Source organism: Nothobranchius furzeri, chromosome 5, assembly GCF_043380555.1.
Source record: "Nothobranchius furzeri strain GRZ-AD chromosome 5, NfurGRZ-RIMD1, whole genome shotgun sequence".
NCBI classification, from domain to species: Eukaryota; Metazoa; Chordata; class Actinopteri; order Cyprinodontiformes; family Nothobranchiidae; genus Nothobranchius; species Nothobranchius furzeri.
This window is the reverse complement of record NC_091745.1, coordinates 47332931-47353673: the sequence shown is the minus strand read 5'-3', so window position 1 is coordinate 47353673 and position 20743 is coordinate 47332931. Positions and strand designations below refer to the sequence as shown.

The following is a 20743-nucleotide window of genomic DNA, read 5'->3' as shown; positions in this document are numbered from 1 at the left end:
TGGCTCTCCCTGTCTCACCCTCAGCAGGTCTGGCGCTGCCTGTCTCACCTTCTTCATCATTTTCCTGCTGAGCTTCCTCTGGTCTCTTATATGAAAAAAGTGACATGAATAAGGTTTAAAAATGAAATGTGATGAGAACGTAACAAACAAGCAACAATCACACTTACAAACTCCATTTTTATGTGGAGATTCTACTTTTTTATTTATTTCGTGTCAAACGGTTTTTGTCTGTTACTGTAAAATTCGCCATTTTTTGTTGACTAGTAGTGTTGTTTAATGTTTAATGCTAACTAGCAAGATGTTTACGTTAGTCAGCCATTTTAGCATTTGACCAGAAATACAATTATACTCTTGGACTAAATTATTACCAACTCACGATTCATTTCTTTCTTTTTTTGCCCATGAGAGGAACTCGCTAAGCTGCTGCCGTCTGTCTCCCTGTGTCTGCCCCGGCTCTCTGACTCCTGCTTCTCTCATCCAGCCTGTCTAACTCCCTGAGGGGAGGGGCTGTGTCGGAGAGAAGTCCGCGGTGTCTTTCAAAATAAAAGCTCGCGAGTCTTCTCCATGTTATTGGGGGGGGACAAATGCGCGTTTGTCAAATATTGGAGGGGACACGTCCCACCCGTCCCCCCGTCCCCCCCGGTTCCTACGCCCTTGCTTCTAGCCAATCAGAGGCGAGAAAGGCGGGATCTTCCTTGGACATCCTACGATTCCAAAAGACGTACACGGGGCGTGTCCTGTTCCTGAATTCCTCCAGCTCGATGACATCTGTGCTCGAGTAGTAAACCTGGTTTTTGACAGATCAGCAATGGCAGAAGTGGAGGCAGAGCAGCCGGTTCAAGTTGGTGTTTCCAAACCCAGCGGTGTTCCAGTCGGGGCTTATGACAAGAAGTGCATTTTCTGCAAAATTGTAAACCAGGAAATGGGCACGGAGCTTCTGCACTCCGTGAGATTTATGTGGTCGTTGTTATTTTGAGTTCTACGCTACCTAGCTTTAGCATGTTTCTCACATAAACTGCTCCTAGTTCTTGTGAATCGTTAACGCCAACATTTTACTGCGAGTGCTTTAGTAAACACTGACGCGAGTCCTTCACATTTAGATGTCAGGATGGAGCCTTCCTAGCTATATTTTAAGATATGTCTGCTTGAACCCAAATGTTAAAATCCAGTGTGGTAAACCAAGTGTTTTATAATAAATGTGTGCTTTCCTCCCGGGGCAGGACGAGGAGCTGTCTTGTTTCAGAGACATTAAACCCGGAGCTCCACATCACTACCTGGTAGTCCCAAACCAACACGTTGGAAACTGTAAATCACTCGGCAAAGAGCACGTGCCTTTAGGTACATCAGCTGCTGTCCCCTATTATATTGTGCTGTTATTCTGTTCTGTAGCTGGTAAAAGTGAAGCTAAAGTATTGATTTTAGCATTATTTAACACGTAGTGTGTGCTTTTATTGTTTCTAGTGAAGCAGATGGTCGAAGTGGGGAAACAGATTCTCCAAAGAAACAGTGTCGCTGATCTCACGGACGTCAGGTTGGGAACGTTCAGTCCTCTGCTGCTGTCAGATTCCCAGCTGTTAATGGTTTAACATTGGGAAAGATGGGATTCGTTGGACGCATCATTGAGAATCTGGTGTTTATTTGGGCAGGTTTGGTTTCCACTGGCCTCCCTTCTGTTCTGTCACACACTTACATCTCCATGTTCTTGCACCTGCCAGTCAAATGGGCTTCATGTCTCGCCTCTTCTACAGACTCAACTCCTACTGGTTTATCACGGTAAGCTTTTCCCCACTACTACAGGTGCTGGCCAGTAAATTACAATATCATCAAAAGGTTGAAAATATTTCAGTAATTCCATTCAAAACGTGAAACTTGTACATTATATTCATGCAATGCACACAGACCAATGTATTTCCAATGTTCATTACATTTAAATTTGATATTCATAAGTGACAACTAATGAAAACTCCAAATTTGGTATCTCAGAAAATTAGAATATTCTGAAAAGGCTGAATATAGAAGACACCTGCTGCCACTCTAATCAGCTGATTTACTCAAAACACCTGCAAAGGCCTTTAAAAGGTCCCTCAGTCTTGTTTTGAAGGCACCACAATCATGGGGAAGACTTCTGACTTAACAGCTGTCCAAAAGACAATCATTGACACCTTGCACAAGGAGGGCAAGACACAAAAGGTGATTGCTAAAGAAGCTGGCTGTTCGCAGAGCTCTGTGTCCAAGCACATTAACAGACAGGCGAAGGGACGGAAAAAATGTGGTAGAAAAAAGTGTACAAGCTCTAGGGATAACCGCACCCTGCAGAGAATTGTGACGACAAACCCATTCAAAAATGTGGGGGAGATCCACAAAGAGTGGACTGCAGCTGGAGTCAGCGCTTCAAGAACCACCACGAGGAGACTCATGAAAGACATGGGATTCAGGTGTCGCATTCCGTGTGTCAAGCCACTCTTGAACATGAAACAGCGCAAGAAGCGTCTCGCCTGGGCCAAGGACAAAAAGGGCTGGACTGATGCTGAGTGGTCCAAAGTTATGTTTTCTGATGAAAGCAAGTTCTGCATTTCCTTTGGAAATCAAGGACCCAGAGTCTGGAGGAAGAGCGGAGAAGCACAGAATCCACGTTGCATGAGGTCCAGTGTAAAGTTTCCACCGTCAGTGATGGTGTGGGGTGCCATGTCATCTGCCGGTGTTGGCCCACTCTGTTTCCTGAGGTCCAGGGTCAATGCAGCCGTCTACCAGGAAGTTTTAGAGCACTTCATGCTTCCTGCTGCTGACCAACTTTATGGGGATGCAGACTTCACCTTTCAACAGGACTTGGCACCTGCACACAGTGCCAAAACCACCAGCACCTGGTTCAAGGACCATGGTATCCCTGTCCTTGATTGGCCAGCAAACTCGCCTGACCTTAACCCCATAGAAAATCTATGGGGTATTGTGAAGCGGAGGATGCAATACGCTAGACCCAACAATGCAGAGGAGCTGAAGACGACTATCAGAGCAACCTGGGCTCTCATAACACCTGAGCAGTGCCACAGACTGATCGAGTCCATGCCACGCCGCATTACTGCAGTTATTGAGGCAAAAGGAGCCCCGACTAAGTATTGAGTGCTATACATGCACATTCTTTTCATGTTCATTCTTTTCAGTTGGCCAACATTAGAGAAACAAACATTTTTTCATTGGCCTTTAGAATATTCTAATTTTCTGAGATACCAGATTTGATGTTTTCATTGGTTGTCACCTATAAATATCAAAATTAAATGTAATAAACATCGGAAATACATTGGTCTGTGTGCATTGCATGAATATAATGTACAAGTTTCACGTTTTGAATGGAATTACTGAAATATTTTCAACCTTTTGATGATATTCTAATTTACTGGCCAGCACCTGTAAGTGTGCTGCTGGTAAGAAACAAACATTTGTTCTCATGTCGGGTTGTACTCGAAATGATGCGTTAACAGACTCCTGCATGCATCTAAAAACATTATTTCTTTAGTTGATAAATGTCTGCCAGATGGTGTTTTTCCTTGAAGTTTTCGTCAAAGGTTGTGTAAAAACCACAAACAGCACTGATATTTCTAGTTTTTGAAATGTGTGAAGTTTCTGTGTGTTTTTCATCACTGGGTGTAGGGGGCAACAACTTCTGAAACCACAAAAATGCAGAATTTAGTTCAGGAATATAAGTTTAAGTTAAAGCTTCACCTGGACTGAACTTCATCTCTTTTCCAGCAGAGGGTGCTGTCTGCTATTGACAAAATTAATTTTCCCTCCAGATTAGAAAAATCAGCTCTTCTGTTTACAGAACCAGACTCTACATGAAAACGAAAACCTTAGAATGTTAAATGTTTTAAACGATGAACCAAAACTTTAAACGTTTTCTCAGATTAGTCCACAAGCTAAGTGCTACAAGTGCTAATGGTGCTCATACTTCCTGCTAAGCTGCACTGTTCCCTAGATCCTGATCTGGTGAAAGGAAGGAAGCACCAGCGGTAACGACTAATGCCTGACTTTATTGGGTTTTTTTTTTTCAGGCAGATCAGTTGATCGAACTTCTCAACACAAAATGATCCGCTGGATTTGTCTTCATCCATCTTGCAGATGTCCTGTTGGCTGTCACAGGGATTATAGTCGGTTGGCCACAGCTAAAGACAGTATTTGACTTATTTTTCATCTTTTGAATGTGACCACTTTATCTTTTATTCTAAAAACATTTGGGAGTTTAAAAGGAGCCAAATATAAATCTTTAGTGTGCGTGAGGAGGCGTACGTCACTGGGATGACCCAGGAATCTGCTGTTATGGGTGAAATTAAGGTCAAACTGTTTAATTTCCAGTAACTTGTTTTGGAATAACAAAATGTCTGAAATTGAACCAATGAGATTAGAAGAATCATTTATAACTCCTACCAAACCCAAAACACCTGTTAAAGTCACGACTCAGACACAGCTGCCAGCATAACTCCACTTGTTTCTACATCTCATGCATGAAACAAAATCTGAAACCACAGTGAAAGTTTGATGTTTTAATGTTTGACACCAAACAAAATCTTCATTTATTCTCAGAACATCTCAGATGTTCTAATCTGCAGTTTAGCTGAAACGAAGCATGAATAAAGTGTCTACAAGCGTAATCCTCCGACTCAAATGATAGCATAACATAATCCCAACAAGCGCTGAAATACGGTTGTTATTGTGCATCAGATTGTTTATTTATTGTTTTAATAAAAATGCTGAAAGGGTTTTATGTGAAAATGGATGTTGTGACATAACCAGTGCGATATTTTATTCCTCAGCTCCTGCAGTGACAGTCAGGTTGTGACTGAACCTGTGAAAACTGAAACAAACAAGATGATAAAAGAAAAGATTAAAATTAGTAAAACATGAACCAGAACATAAATAGGATGAAATATTGTGTCATTTCCTGTTGGATGGGTCTACTTCTGGGGGTAGAATTCTAGTTTCAACCGTAACGCACGGCCAAACTTCACTGCTAATAAAAACTGAATGTAAGTATATGTGCATTATTATTTTTGCTGTATATATGTATTTAATTTAGAATAAACGGTACTAATAAGTAATGACTTTTGAGTTTTTCTGTTGGTTCGGCTGCACCAGTCGGTGCTTAAAGCCTGAGGAATTACACAGAAGTTTTGATTTTTACATTACAACTCTTAACTGTGCGATTTCTTCTTACTACTAAAAGCTCATGAATGGAATTGATTAACATTTAATTGGCATAAAAACTTGTGTCTCTTTGACCGTGTGGCTTACAGAAACTCAAACTGCCCTCGTATGATAAATACGAGCTGTGGAGCCCAGCCGGCTCCGGTTCATCCTGTAGCACCACGTAGCTTTTTATGAAAACACTGGTTGGATTTCACATGAACCACTAGATTTACCACTCATCATCTTTGGGTTAGCTTCATCCTGGCAGGTGTGCTAATCACCATCATCAGGCTGTAAATCAGTCAGTCGGACAGAGTTCATTAGCAAAATACCTCCTGAACACCTGGACAGGCTGTAATAAAACGCCCACATAGCATAGCCTCACCTAACTGGGTGTAATCTGCAAATGTTGCTATGAACACGTAAACCTGAGAGCAGCACAGGCCGTGTAACATTTACTACCCTGCTGTCGAGGTAGAGGGCATTGTTAATCAAGGCTTGTGCTCACTCCACCAGAAAGATGACCACATGATCATCCTTCCCTTGCCAGAGCATCTCCCCATCAAACTCAACCAGTCTCTGTTTTCTGGCCCGTAACAGAGTCCCCACCAGTTTATTGGAGATCGTCACATAATGTTCAAAAAGTTTTCCAAATTCTACAGCCACCACTTTTGTTCCACTGCTGCGTCCGCCCCCATCCTTCAGCTCTCCGATGGTCCTTATCTCCTTGCACAGCCTCTGGACCTCATCACTGATGTGTGTGTGAGCCTCCTGCCCACGCCGCTCTGTCAGAGACCCCTGTAGAGGTCTTCCATAGTCATCCTGGCCCCTCTGAGGGACCACCACACTCAGTCTGGTGTTGTGGCTGAAAGGGTTGTGCTTTTGCTGCTCCTGGTGCTCACTGCACCACTTCTGCCAGCCTTCTTTCAGACCTTTGACGGAGACATGCAGCCCAGCAGGAGGGTGGATGTCATCTTCAGTCTCTGACGAGATCTGGCTGTTGGTCCCCATCACTGACAACAACTCTGTAGATGATAATTAATTAAAATAATAGACAACAGGCTGAATGAATACCAGTCCAAAATAAAAATCTGAGAAGTTGACAGACAAAACCAACGTTTAGTGATCATAGTCTAAGGAGCTTTGAAAGAAAAGCGTCTGGACTTCTTTGAGTTGCTTGAAGATGTTTCACCTCTCATCCGAGAGGCTTCTTCAGTTCTAAGGTCAAATGGTGGAGAGTCCTAGCCTAGTGAACTAGACCAAATTCTTGCTTTGCAAGAATAATACATTTACACTAAATAATAAATTTATTTAGTCTGGCTTGCCAGGCTAGGAGAGTCCCAGATTCAAACCCAGTGGGAGTTTCAAAACGAAGAGGGAACAAAAGACCCCCTGATGATCTTCTACATAAACACATGAGCCCAGGTGTGAGGGTGGGCGTGGGTCCTATTCAGCCAGAGTTTCGGGTGAGCTCATTGTGAAGCCTGGCCCCACCCTATCATGTGAATTCCTGAGGTCAGATGGCCCAGGATATGCGTGGGTGTTGAGGCATCTGGGAAGGGATCTCAAAACTGGATTATAGATGGCAGACAGTTGGTGTCGTACACCACCGCCTCTGTTCAAAGATAGTTGCTCACAGTGGACATAAATGGCTTCCTTTACTCCTCTTTCAAACCATCTGTCCTCTCTGTCCAAAATGCGAACGTTGGCATCCTCGAAAGAGTGACCTTTGTCCTTTAGATGCAAATGAACTGCTGAGTCCTGTCCCGTGGAGGTGGCTCTTCTATGTTGTGCCATTCGCTTGTGAAGTGGCTGTTTTGGTTTCTCCGATGTAGAGGTCTGGGCATTCCTCGCTGCACTGTACAGCATACACCACATTGTTGTTTGTGTTTAGGAGTTTTGTCTTTCGGGTGAACCAGTTTCTGTCTGAGTGTGTTGCTGGGCCTGAAGTACACTGGTATGTTGTGTTTGGAGAAAACCCTCTCGGATGAGCAACTCAAAGAAGTCCAGACACTTTCTTTCAAAGCTCCTTAGACTACAATGACCTGGATGACTGAGAACCTTCACAGACATTTAGTGATAATAGTCCAACTTACATAGAAATGATTTGGTTCCGGTCTGAGCTGCAGCAACGCTTCACCACTGCCAAAATTCAACCATGTCCACTGTTGTAGCTACTTTCTCACAAACAAGCTGCGGTTCCGCTGACATGAGCAGCTTTTAAATGCTTTTCGATCAGCAGGCAGTCCCGTTGAGTGACAGCAGTTTTGGCCAATAGGGAGGAGGAGACGATAAGCTAAGCAATCAGCGATGAGAGGAGGGTGTGCGCGACAAACGTGATTTATCTGCGGTGTTAAGCAGATTACTGCCTTTAAAGGAGGGAGTTTATCTACGTCTGCGTGTCCAGGACGCTAGCCATAATTATATAGTTATTAAAAACTTTGATTAAAAATAAAAGATAAAATGTTCAACAGTTTACTTAATATTTGGATAATTCAAAGTTGATTTAAGAAATAACTGTAATAGAAGACTAATAAAACCACACTGGTTTAGTTTACTGAATGTGCTATGTGTAATTACCGTTTAATATGGTAATAAGTGTTTTTTGTGTTTGAGACCTGGTTTTGTGTTTGAGACCTGGTTTTGTGTTTGAGACCTGGTTTCAACCCGGACTTGTTATGAGTGAGCATCAGACATGGCGTCTTCCTGTAGTAGAACATGCCTTCAGTATTTATTGCACCTTGCTCACGATAATCTGGATTTCAGGTTACCGGTAACGTTTTGAAACCATCTCAGTGTTTGTTTGACCTTTAGTGGTTGTTTACGGCTCTTCGTGGCTACGCGGTGGCCGCTGTTTCATGTAGCTTCATTAGCCTCCTGCTAACGCTAAGTCGAATGTTTGTGAATCGTGTATTCATATAAAATAAAGTTTATTTGTATGTTTGCTGACTTTCTACAGCTTCACGCATGTATTCTGTCTGTGTTATTATCACCATGTTGTGTGTCTAGCCTCTGTAAAAACGCTGCATTTGGTGGAAAATAATATTGTCTTACAGGAAATCAAGGCTTTGCTGGCTCTCAGAGCAAAACCGTTTCTTCCGTGTGAAAACTTCAATGAACAGGTTTCAATGGCTCGATGTTACTCCTATTACTTGGAAGCAAGTACGTAAGATTTTAATGTGTGTGTGTGTGTGTGTGTGTGTGTGTGTGTGTGTGTGTGTGTGTGTGTGCGTGCGTGCGTGCGTGCGTGCTTTTTAGTCCCCTTTCTGGTGCCTGAACAGTTTGACAGAGGAAGATGTTCGCAGTGTCATGGCCAGATCTGTTTGTGCTAAGTAAGTGGTTTAGCTGGATTCAATTAAAAAAAAATGTTATGACAGACCTGGAAAAGTTCCCAGAACCCAATCAGTGATCACGTTATCTAGTTGTAGTCCATTCCATGTCGTCTTTCCAGGTCTGCTTTTGAGTTATGGGGGCGCGGACGCACTCACAGTGAACTCAGAACATCCCTTTTGAACTACTCACCAGAGAAAATGGTTCGACTGCTTAGTTCACTTTGGAGCAGAAAATCATTGATTTTTGTTCTAACCTCAGGATGTTACTCTACAGAGTCCATATGTGCACAAAGAGTCCACCTACAGAATTAACGTCTACACGTTCAACAAAACGTTGCTGTTTGCAGACAGGATCAAAAAGATCGATGTGAGTAGTTAGAAAGAAGAAAGAAAACTATCTTTAATATATACACACGCTTGGAATGGAAACGAGAGAATGGACATCTTGTAGAGTCTTTTCTTCCCTCTGCTCCAGGCTTTGGAATATCTTCCATTTGAAGGTACAGTGAGTCTGAAGAGCCCTCAGCACATCTTCTGTCTGTTGGAGGATTACGGCACAGATCCCAACAACATCCCAGAGCATCCCAACTACGTCTACTTTGGCAGATGGGTGAGATCACGCTTGACTGTTTAAGTGAAGCTAAGGAGATCAGGGGTTTCTCGGCTAAACGCTTCTTGTAACCTACTGGATCAGATTGCAGACGGTCAGCGGGAACTGATTCGCTCCCACAGCGTGAAGAGCAGACACTTCATTGGCAACACCAGCATGGATGCTGGCCTCTCGTTCATCATGACCAACCATGCTAAGGTCAAAGAGAACGACCTTGTTTTTGACCCTTTTGTTGGCACAGGTGACTTCATACCGTCAGATGCAGAAATTCACAGAAAGTTTCAGTCACAGAATAAATTTTAAAAAGTAAATTTTTTGTGTTGATTCTGTCCGCCGTAGGGAGTCTTTTGGTCGCGTGTTCTCATTTTGGAGCTTATGTTTGTGGAACAGATATTGATTACAACACTATTCACGGCAAAGGTGCGTTCACTTCCAGCTACAGTTGGCGATGTGTCTCTTGATGTCCTTCAGCTGTGAAAAAATAAAGAATTTTCCAAATTGCAATTTTACAAATTTAACAGCCATGCCTTGGCTTTGAAGGTCGGTCCAGCCGTAAAAACCAGAAGTGGCGAGGTCCCGACGAGAACATCAGAGCGAATCTGCGGCAGTACGGAACACAGAAGATGTATGTGGATGTGATGGTGTCGGACGCATCGAAGCCGGTGTGGAGGAACGCCGCTCTGTTTGACGCCATCATTACTGACCGTAGGTCCTGGAGTTGTTCTAAATGAATTACCTACCAGCAGAACACAACATTTACAGTAAATATGAAACATTTCCCCCTCTTATAAATAATATAACAAACACTATCATTTGTCTTTTTAACAATAACTTATCACGTTGGTTGGACCACCCTTAGCTTTGATTACAGCACACATTCGCTGTGGCGTTGTTTCGATAAGCGAGAATCCTGGTATCCGAGTATTTTATTATCCTGTGACACACACCCATGTCCAGTGTTTATTCAGGTTCATGCTCATTTGTTTCCTTTTAGAATGAATGAATGAATGAAATCTTCATTTCAAACATAAAAAATCACAGCAGGGAAATAAACACAACATGTCTGTAACTGATGCACTGCAGCTAGAATTCACAGAGTTCCCTGAACGTCTCGTGAAGGTGTGATAGACGCAGCTACAGGTTATCGTGTGTAGAAGGACAGCTTATTCAGAAGTAGTGAAAGAATAACGAAATGTCTAAGAAGTGACGTTCTAACACACACACACACACACTCTGTTTTTTTATTAGCTCCATATGGAATCAGAGAATCAACGAGGAAAACGGGCTCCCACAAGGACATCGCTAAAGCCCCTGATGGCAGGTACGTACACCTGACGTTCCATAAACATGTTCTTGTCTCCATCTGTAATAGACTTGGCTGAGATCTTGAAGTCAGGCTAGAATTTCCTGGTAAATTCTGGGATGTTCAGACCTTTTGGGAAGACCGCAGTGTTCTGATGTTTCTATTTTCTCTGAAGCTACGCCGATTCCCACGTTCCCGTCTCGCAGGCGTACAACCTAAGCGACATCTTTGCAGACCTGTTACACTTCTCCGCCCAGCACCTGGTTGTGGGCGGGAGGCTCGTTTATTGGCTGCCCGTCTACAGGCCCGAGTGAGTAAACACGTTATTCAGCTGCTGCTTTAACTCTGATTTTATGGCAGCTGACAAACTTTTGGTTCTTGTTTTAATTTGGTGAAAATCATTTAACAGCATTCAGCAGTGAGGATTAAATCATGCCTTAAGTTCACTGACTGATTAAACTGACATAAAAAGCCATTTTTATCTGCTAACTCACACAGTTGGCTATTTAGATTGTGTGTCTCATCTTTAATGAGTAACATTTCAACTCTTTTGCTCTGTGAATTGAACGTATGTGCAAGATGTCTAGTTGCTTAATTTTCCTTTTTGCAGTTTTCATGAACTATTTGATCTTTGATGGGTTTTTAATTTCCAGAAATCCTGTTTTAGAAAAGAAAACGAGGATTTCCAAGTTATGTTGCTGTTTTCTCAGTTGGTATTTTAATTACAACAACTTTATCGTACTTTAAATCTGTGCGTTAAATGACCCCTCGGTGGTTCAGTTTGCAGCACTGCTGCCTTGCAGCGAGGTTGCCGGTTCCACCTCTCTGTGGATTAGCTTCTATAAGGGATAACGGTGGCAAAGGAGATAATCAATCAGTCATTTTATTTATAAAGAGTTAAGTGCTCACCCCGTAATCAGAAGGTTGCAAGCTCGAGCCTCGTTCACTTTGTCGCTGTCATTGTGTCCTTGGGCAAGACACTTAATCAATCAATCAAACTTTATTTGTATTGCACATTTCATGTACAAAAATGCAGCTCAAAGTGCTTTACAGGTTAAAATTACCCCATATTACCCATAATCCCATCATTTCCCCAAAAAGATAAAAATAATTATGACAGTTGCCCCCCCCCCCCCCCCCCCACACACACACACACACACACATCCCACATCCCATTTCCTAAGGAACACACACAACAAATACAAACATGCACACACAAAACATAAAAATTGATAAATAAAATATAAGTAAACACTGGGCCGAGTTCAGATGGGTTACGTAATGAACGACCCGCCATCAGGTGAGCCATCTGCCTCGGTAGAAGTTGATTGACGGCAGCAGCCAAGGCACCAGCCCAGGGCTCCCAGGGAGGTAGGGCAAAAACCCCCACCGCCTAAGCACTCCCCGAGGTGCGCCCAGGCCGCCACGGTCGACCACCACCCCCGAGGCAGAGGGCCCCACAGAGGAAAACACTGGCACGAACAAACAAGTATCATAAAAATAATTAGAGCCAATATGGATAGTAAAATAACTACAAAAACTGATTAAAAGATAGTAAAACACTAGGACATAAATGTCTAATAAAACTAAAATATAAATAATAAAATAAAAAAAATAAAACAAGCAATGCAGCTGAAAACAGATATCAATTCAAAGCTATGGTAAAAAGGTGAGTCTTAAGCCTGCTCTTAAAAGCATAAACATTCTCTACGACCCTGAGGTCCTCTGACAGACTGTTCCAGAGACGAGGGCCATAAAACTGGAAGGACGCCTCGCTGTGGGTATGCGTCCTGACTCTTGGAATCACAAGGAAACGGCTGCCAGAGGACTGCAGAGGTCACGAGGGTTCGTAAGGTAAAAGTTCTGAAAGATAAGAAGGCCCAAGACCGTTAAGACACCTAAAAACTATTAAGAGAACCTTTAAATGGATCCTGAAACATATGAGGAGCCAGTACAGCGATTCTAACCTGCCTGGCCTGCCGGTGGGGGTCGAAGGGACCGGTGGCGCCAGCGTTCGGCAGCCTCGCCTCTGTCAGTGCGCCCCAGGGTGGCTGTAGCTACATCGTAGTTCATGCCCACCAGCGTGTGAATGTGTGCTTGAATGACTGATTGTGTTGTATAGCACCATGGGAGGTTCCAGGACTCTAGAAGGCGCGATATCAAATACGGGCCATTTACCATCTATAATGTACCTAGGTGTGAGTGAGTGTTGACTGGTTATTTGTCTCTGTGTGTCCCTGTGATGGACTGAAGACCTGCCCCGGGTGTCCCCCACCTCTCACCCGATGAGTGTTGCAGATAGGCACCAGCTCCACCCACTGAGAATGTTCAGATATTGGACAGATATGACCCTTCAAACAACCCACCCTAGAAATTAAATAGTGCTTCTTCTTAAATAATAACTCACACCACTAGGGGGCAGTCTCATCCCACTAAACACTCACTCGCTTGCATTGTTAGTGGGTTAATTCCTTCACTGAATATCTCCCATCATACAGAAATGTGTATTTGATCACATTTGAAATAAATACCTTAAATAAAGAGTTTTACTGAGACACAGCTGTGCGTGAGCTCCTCACAAAGAGCTCTCTAACTCACGTGTTTTCCTAAGAACTGTATTCCTCAGCATTTCCCCTAAGAGCTGTAACATCCACACTCCAATAAGCACCTTTCTGCCATAGCTAACCAGCTGTGTAAATGACAGTGTTTGCACAAAATAAAGTACAGGTGTGTCCAGGTTTTCCCATCAGCTGGGCCACGGAAAACCCAACTGAGCTGCTTTTACAGGTTTGCTGTGCAAGTTGGCATTTCTAAAACAAGGTTGGGTATTGTTAAATGTTCCATGCTTTGGCAGAAAGGGAAGGAGTGCAGGTGTTCAACCGTAAAGCCATAAACCACAACAGACTGCTGCAAAAATGGACCTTCGAGGGAGCACCCCCCACAGGGCCAGAGCTCTTTCTGATCACTGATGACAAGACAAGGAGGGGGATGAGATAACCGTGCTGCGTTGTTGTTTTCTAGTTGATGTGAGAGTTAGGGAGCACATCTACCTGTACTATTAGCACCACTCTGATTTTCTGTTGTACACAAGTATGAATGTGTGTGGTCTTACGTGTGAGTGCGCTTGTGTACTCATGTTCACACGTTGGTCTTTGCTGCTCATCTCGTCAGCGCTCGACACCGTGCCTGTCAGAGGGCTCTGCCAAAATAAACATGTGAGGCCAGGCAGCCAAGTCAGATATATGAATTATCTGTCTCCATGGTCTGCCAGCTGACCTTTGTGTCTTTTTGACGCTCGCGCGCGCGTGTGTGTGTGTGTGTGTGTGTGTGTGTGTGTGTGTGTGTGTGTGTGTGTGTGTGTGTGTGTGTGTGTGTGTGTGTGTAAGCCCAGACGTAGCCTGTCTCCTGGGTCTAATCTGGGGCTCTATGGGGAAGCTATTGGGTTTCCCTTAACCCCCACCCACATGAAATCTGTGACCGTGATAGAACAGTGGGGACAGTGTGTGTGTGTGTGTGTGTGTGTGTGTGTGTGTGTGTGTGTGTGTGTGTGTGTGTGTGTGTGTGTGTGTGTGTGTGTGTGTGTGTGTGTGTGTGTTGACAGGTGACTCAGTAAAAGACAGGATCTGGACCGGGTCAGTCATTTTCACCCTTGCAGATAAACGAGGGAGGATGATGCTGCGTCACTCTTCAGTCAGAAGTTCACTAAATAGGTTAGAAACAGGAGAAGGTGAGGAAGGAAACACAGAATGCAGAGTAGGAAAAACTTAGGTTGTTATTTAAATTATTGACCTTTTATCTGGTTTTGATGAATCATTTCATGATGATTTAATTGAGAGATGAAAAGTGAACCAACTTCAGTCTTCACAGTTTCACATCAATAACCTCGGTTCACTCATCAGTTCTGTTTGGTTTGAAGTTCATAACTGGGCTTCATACCTGTAGTTTGTTTGCTCTGATCTGACTCGGTTGATTTTCCTGTCGTTTGGGAGAAGCTGATGATGGCCTGAAGCAGAAACTCGTCCATTTTGTCCACCTGAAAGAGGTTCTTCAGCACCGTGTACCCATCCACCTCCCTTTTACACCTCGGAGTTGTTCGCATCGGCCCTCTCTTTGTTTGTTTCCTTTCTCACAAAAAATCTGTAAACAAACCAAAATCTGCTTCCACAAACCACATTCTGGAGCTACGTCTGCCGATTGGTCAGATGTGTTTGGGGGCGGGGCTTCCAGTGTGTGAATGAGCGTTTTGTTGGAAGCGCCTGGAGTAGTTCTAGTCTAGAAAGTGCCGTTTGCCATTTTTACTGTGATTCAGGATGACGGTGCTACTTTAGACCCGTTTCCCCATCAGCAGCACTTCCAGGTCATTTTAGCACACCTTAATGCTCGTCTCCATTTCACCGTCCCTGGCTTGAATCACCACCTCCTGGGCCTTTTCTGGGTCCAGCCGAGTACAGGTCTGGAGTTAGGGTTAGGGGTGTGGACTAGGAAAGGCCTGGTAAAGCTGGTGAGTGAGACTTGTGGTTAACTCATGCTGATTAGTTATAACTCAGTGTGAAAGGATATCGGCAGAATGGAAGAAAAGTAAAGCAGCAGTGACGTTGCAATAGAGGCCATTTCTAAATTTCCAAAGCCAAAAAAACACAACGCAGTAATTTACACTGCTTTGTGTGAAAAACGGTGGTTTTTACGCCACAGATGCTCTTCCCTTTCCCAAATGGGCCAACATTTGACAAAATACTGCTTTTTTAATGGTTGTGGATGCCTTTTGGCGTTGATCAGCGATGTAACTCACTGCTGAAATGACCTAGAAAAGTCCTGAAAGGGGACAGGAGGGGGACCAAACCAGCATTTCCCAGAGCCGCTGAAGTGAAAATGCAGCTATAGTTCCTTTTGGCTAGCTAGTAGCTTGTGTGCTCTCAGAAGTCCAGGCTGACTCAGTTAAGGCGGTAGAACGGGTTGTCCAGTAATCGGAAGGTTGCAGGTTTGATCCCAGCTCCGACCATAGTATGCTGCTGCTGTGTCCTTGGGCAAGACACCTAACCCGCCTTGCCTGCTGGTGGTGGTCGGAGGGACCGGTGGCGCCTCTGTCAGTGCGCCCCAGGGAAGCCTTGGCTACGTCGTAACCTCTGAGTAAAAGTGTAAGCTTCACAACGTGTGTGGTGATGTCATCACGCCGACTGGAATTGATAAGAGAATCGTTTACAAATATGGCGAACGATTCCTAAGAGTTGAAACTGGTTGTTAGTATGGACTAAACAGCTAAAAACTGCAGGTGTGAAAAGCACCTCATAAAACTCCTAGGAAAACAGAAAGCTGGATTATTCTGCTGCTGGGACATTTTAGGTAATCCTAGATTATTAATCAGAGGTTTAGAAGGTTCAAACTGCTGTTTGATTCTGGAGGCAGTGCACTTTAGCATCAGTGTTGCCGAGCACAAAGTCTTTCTCGCCACGAGTGAGAAAGTGATAATTATAGCTTTTGAGCAGAGACGCAGCTGAAGATGGCTGACGTAGGGTAATCCAGGAAGAGCCGCTGTGACTGAAACTAGAGTTTCATGGAAAAAGTGTCTCTGCTTTTTGGATAATCCCAACAGAAGAGGCCAGCCAATCCCAGAGTAGCTGGTTCTTATTGGCTGGACTGAGTTATCATCTGGCTACATGGCTGAGTGTTGCCACAGCAACCTAGCGCACCCCCACCTCCAAGTCCCACCTGTGACCCAGGCAACAGGGCAGACCGTTACAATAAAAGTCTGGTGGTGGTTTAGGAGAAGGTGCTGCTGGCACAAATGTGCAAACACATACATCATCCTCTGTTAATAGTCCTTAACCTGGACTAGCTGACTGATGACAGAGCGAGCAGTCAAGCTGTCAGCTTACGTTCACTTTTTCCACCTCGAGGGGAGCCTCAGCCTGTAGGCCGCCGCGGCACCGCTGTAATGGATTTGTTTATTTGAGGAGGAGATCGGGACACAAAGAGAGAACAGAGCGCTGGGTTGTACCAATGACAGAAGCAGCCAGAGATCTGTTATGTTTTCATGTCACAAATGGATGTAATTATGAAGTTTCTGTTAAGGAACATCAATCTGTTTCATCTTTGTTTCTTTCTGAGCAGCTGTGCTTGTTTGGCTCTTCTCCAGGTACTGTGAGGAGATGATTCCTCATCATGCTTGTCTTCAGCTAGTCAGCAACTGTGAGCAGACGCTCTCCAGCCACACTTCACGACGCCTAATCACCATGGAGAAAATCAAAGAACCGAAGGTGTGTGTGTGTCTGTAACTATGTACGTATGGTGTGTGTACACGTATGTGCATGTGTCTTTACATGTCACCCCTCTGCAGTAAGTCCGCCCCATCTGGCTGTGATTGACCCATTTCTCTATACTGGAACCCTAAATGGTCTAATCACATGACTTATGGAAAGCCATCCATCTTTAGATCTGACATCCATTCCACTTCAAAACCCCAAATTGCTCCCATAAACGTTCCTGTTAACATGAAGTGTGATCTTATCTGACTGGTATCTGTCTCAGGTTACACTTTTTCTGTTTTTACTTCCAAATAGGTTTTAAAGTGGCTCTGCCTGCATGCTTTAATCAGGCTTCACAGTTTGATGTTTCTGGGCTTTTTTCAGCACGTGTGTGTGTGTGACTTGGACGTGTGTTTTCATCTGTGTTCTGATGGTGAAGGAGTCGACCTAATGGCTTCTAACATTTCCTTTTTTAAGGAGAACAGAGCATCTTACAGCGTGACGTGATCTACTGTGTACTGGTGACTCGGATACTCCAGCGTCTGACTCACCAGAGATCCTTTATTATTAGCCTCACTTGTTAATCAGTCTGTGAAGATCAATCTGTGGATTGGGCAGAAATGACCACCGGTTTCATTTACTCATCACTTTATTGGCCAACTAAGGCCCTGTCCACACGTAGCCGGGGATCTGCCAAAATGTAGATATTTTTCTACGTTTTGGCCTGTCATCCACACGGAAACAAAGTTTTTTCACACGAAAACGGATCTTTTTAAAAACTCCGGCCAAAGTGAAGATCTGCGTTTTCTCCGTTTTGGGTGTCTGCGCGTGGACAGACAAAACCGGAGTTTTAAGGTCCGCAACGTCACTTTCCGCGACAAAAAACTGCTGACATCACGTGTGCGACCTGTGTTTACACTAGCCGACAGCATGGATGCCCTCAGAGCTGCGCTCGCTTTATCAATGGTCCAAGCGCTTTCTGCTTGTTTGTTTTTGCAAGCGGAATTACTGCTCCTTGCGGAAGACCACAGACGAAGGACGAGGTTAAGAACGGGGGAAGTACTGCCGCCTACAGGTCTGGCATGTCCTTAACGTATTTATCCGGGTACGTGTGGACAGTTTTTTTTTTTTTAAACGAGGTGGTGTGGAAGCAAGTTTTTGGAGGGGCGGATATTCGTTTTTAAAAAAAACCCGGCTACGTGTGGACTAGGCCTAAATTCAAGATGGCTGCCTGCCACACTAAACTGACACGTGTCCTGAGTGCTAATTGATCACACAATATACCGTTGTTTTAGTTTGGACCCATAACTGCCTCGTTTTGTCTACTTCAAAGCTCTGGGAGAAAAGGCAGCGGCCATTCAAGGAGCACATTTAAACTATTTCATGTGTTCGATGAGTTCAGACCACAGAGGGTGGTGTCCCTAACAAAAGGTGTCCATCAGGCCTTGCCCTGAAGGCTTAGCCGCATTTCCTTCATATCCACATTTTTAAAACTCAAATTCCACTTGAATTTGTTGTTGAGGTTCCAACTCCGTGATTATATATCACAAGCTGAGGCACACATCGAAATTCCTCAAAATGTGTATTTTAATCTTGATGTCAGAAAAACCGACTCCCTGCTCTGTTAAGACGGGTGTGATTGGCTTACACAGGCCTCCCTGATTGGTCGGCTTATTGTGAGGTGAAGCATCAGCCTGGACCTTCCAGGAACACACAGCCTGGATCTGCACTCGTGTTGCCTCAGTACTGAGCTGCTTAACCAGAGAGACGCTTTCTGAGCTTTTTGGGAGCGGACCTTTAAACGTAGGCAGCAGGAGATTTCTACAGAACAGGGAAAGAGGACGTCATCCTTTCTTTTCTAAAGCCCGATTTTCACGAAAAGATAACTATTCAGATTTTTAACCCCTCCACCCTGGATTACCATGGTGATACTATCGGCCATGTTGAAGAGCTCCGTGGTCGGCTCGGGAGCCAGATGGGACACATCCAATCATAAAACCATGTTGGATTGTCTCTGTCTGATTTTAGAGACAAACGAGCGAGCTGCCTGACGAATGTGACATGTAGCCAATCAGAAAGCGAGGTGGCAGAAGCCCGCTGCACACACTTGTCAAACACAGCACGCCCTTTATAATTTGGGCTTACAGTGAGTTTGTCTCCTCCGAACGGTCATGGGACATGTTTCCTGGTTGCTTGGCAACAAAAAGTGAAAAAAAAGGTGGTGCAAACACTGCAGGACCAAATCTGGAGTGCTCACTTCCAGCTCAGCGCTCCGTCCTTCCCGCCATGTCTCTGCCCATCAGGAGCTTCCTCACAGCCAAGACAAACGCCATATTGTTACGGTTTTTAGATGTGTTCATGAATGTCTACTCAGACGTTTCTGTGCTTGAATGAAAATACAGAAAAGTTATAAAACCTCAAGATGCAACCACTCCACGTTCCTTACTAAATATTTAGTTTTGACAGCAAAGCTGAAGTCGTTATTTGCGTTAAACACAGAAACTTCATTATTTTCCGTTCAACAGGAACTGGACGGCCTGGCTGGTGCGCCGGACCCCCGCTGCAGCCCCTACCACGGACACAACGCCTTCAGAGAGAAGTACTTCAGCGGTCTGAACAAAAGGAGCAGCAAAGAGGACACAAGAGCAGATGTGGATGGAAAATGAGTTTTAACAAGGTTTTAGGACGAACTTCAGCAAATGAATATTCACTTATGAAAATGGGCAAAAAATGTTTATTGTTATTATTTATGTAGCAATAAAATCACATTTTAAAGTACTTTTGTTTGTGTTTACATTATGAGTTTTATCATAAGAAGGCTCTTGAAAAGAATGAATGAATCAGCTTTTGTCTTTATTAGATGCAGACGTGGAGTAAACTTCAGTCAGTGAAAGAAAAACCCTCCATGGTCTCAGAAATAACACGAGTCTTTTGGCCTTCATCTTTAACTTGCTCGTCTATTACAGTTATGACTTTGGTCAGATTTAAGTTATTTCTGTGACTGTTGCGGGTTTTTCTTTTTTTTGACTGAAGGTTTTATTCCACTTCGGGATTTGGTCAGAGTGTGAAAGCAGCTCAGTTTTTGTGCTTGATGCAAAGGTTGGCTGGTGTCGACGCATTTCTGTGACATTTTTAGTCCATTTAACTCTGAAATGTTTAATTCAGTGACCGATTTGGTTTTGTGGGGAACAAATGTCCCTCTTTCTTCCCATAGTAGAACAAATCGTGCCTTTTTTATGGTTTCCAAACTGGTTTTTAACCAGGTGCTTCGCTGGTGAGCTCAGTTTTCTAAACAGGATGTCTTCATCACTTTGTTAGCGTTTGTCAAACTGTGTTGAGCTCATTTTACAGAAAGTGGAACAAATTGTGTCTTTTAGGGAAGTCATTTGTTAAATGATTAAAACCGTATTTAAAAGAAGGTGATGCTGGTTAACCCGTCTGAAACGTATTCTGAACCGGTCTCACTTGGAATCAGTCATCCGGGCGTTCATCACCTTCAGACTGGACTACCAAACTTGACCCAGTTAGGAGGTGAACGGACTCCATATTGTTCTGGCTGCTGCGGATCGGTTCCTGGTGAGTCCAGAGAGGTGCAGTCACATGACTCCTGTTGGCTCATATAGGCTCTCTGTGTCTTTCAGGTCCAACTCAAAGTCCTTGACTTTGTCTATAAAATCATCAATAATATATAAATAAAGATTGATCGTGTCTAGGACCTGATAAATCACTCCTCATGTGCGGTCAAGATCACTGAGCCCAGCTGATCGCCTGCTCTTGTCTGTACCCACAATGCATGATAACCCATGGGGAGCGGGGATTTTCTTACGCCGCCCCGAAACCCTGGCAGGCCCCATCAGGAGCTCGTTCTAACCCTTTAGGATGGGTACGTTTATCTTGTATTAAACCGCTGATTTTATCTCGTCATATCTCAATGTTTGACTTTTATCTGCCTTTGGTCAGCTGTCGTGTGTGTGTGTGTGTGTGTGTGTGTGTGTGTGTTGCCACCATACAGTGATAGAACAAGCTCTCCAGAGTCCTGCTTCTGTCTCCACTGATGCAGACCATAATTAGGCGGTGG

The 20743-nt window shown here is 44.0% G+C and overlaps 2 protein-coding genes across 6 annotated transcripts; one reads left to right on the top strand and one right to left on the bottom strand.

Annotated features, from left to right (window-relative positions):
• Window positions 1-727: 727 nt before the first annotated feature.
• LOC107378791 (tRNA (guanine(10)-N2)-methyltransferase homolog) lies at window positions 728-19443 on the top strand. Of its 5 annotated transcripts, none has more exons than XM_054740458.2 (15): window positions 737-946; window positions 1221-1338; window positions 1462-1531; window positions 1647-1773; window positions 8437-8510; window positions 8630-8711; window positions 8785-8877; window positions 8986-9120; window positions 9205-9361; window positions 9460-9540; window positions 9661-9825; window positions 10369-10441; window positions 10599-10733; window positions 16557-16677; window positions 19191-19443. In XM_054740458.2, exons 1-15 carry the CDS (start codon window positions 809-811, stop codon window positions 19329-19331), a joined length of 1710 nt encoding a protein of 569 aa, XP_054596433.1. In that variant the 5' UTR covers window positions 737-808; the 3' UTR covers window positions 19332-19443. The 5 variants fall into 5 exon arrangements, with proteins under 5 accessions (XP_015804684.1, XP_054596433.1, XP_054596434.1 ...); XM_054740459.2 differs by having other exon boundaries at window positions 742-841; XM_015949196.3 differs by lacking the exons at window positions 737-946; window positions 1221-1338; window positions 1462-1531; window positions 1647-1773 and adding exons at window positions 7683-7951; window positions 8235-8300.
• Window positions 5530-7393, bottom strand: LOC129163332 (actin-binding Rho-activating protein). Its single transcript, XM_054740463.2, has 2 exons — window positions 7275-7393; window positions 5530-6203 (listed from the first exon to the last, which is right to left on the bottom strand). The coding sequence occupies exon 2, from the start codon at window positions 6187-6189 to the stop codon at window positions 5683-5685; it is 507 nt and encodes a 168-aa protein (XP_054596438.1). The 5' UTR covers window positions 6190-6203; window positions 7275-7393; the 3' UTR covers window positions 5530-5682.
• Window positions 19444-20743: the final 1300 nt, after the last annotated feature.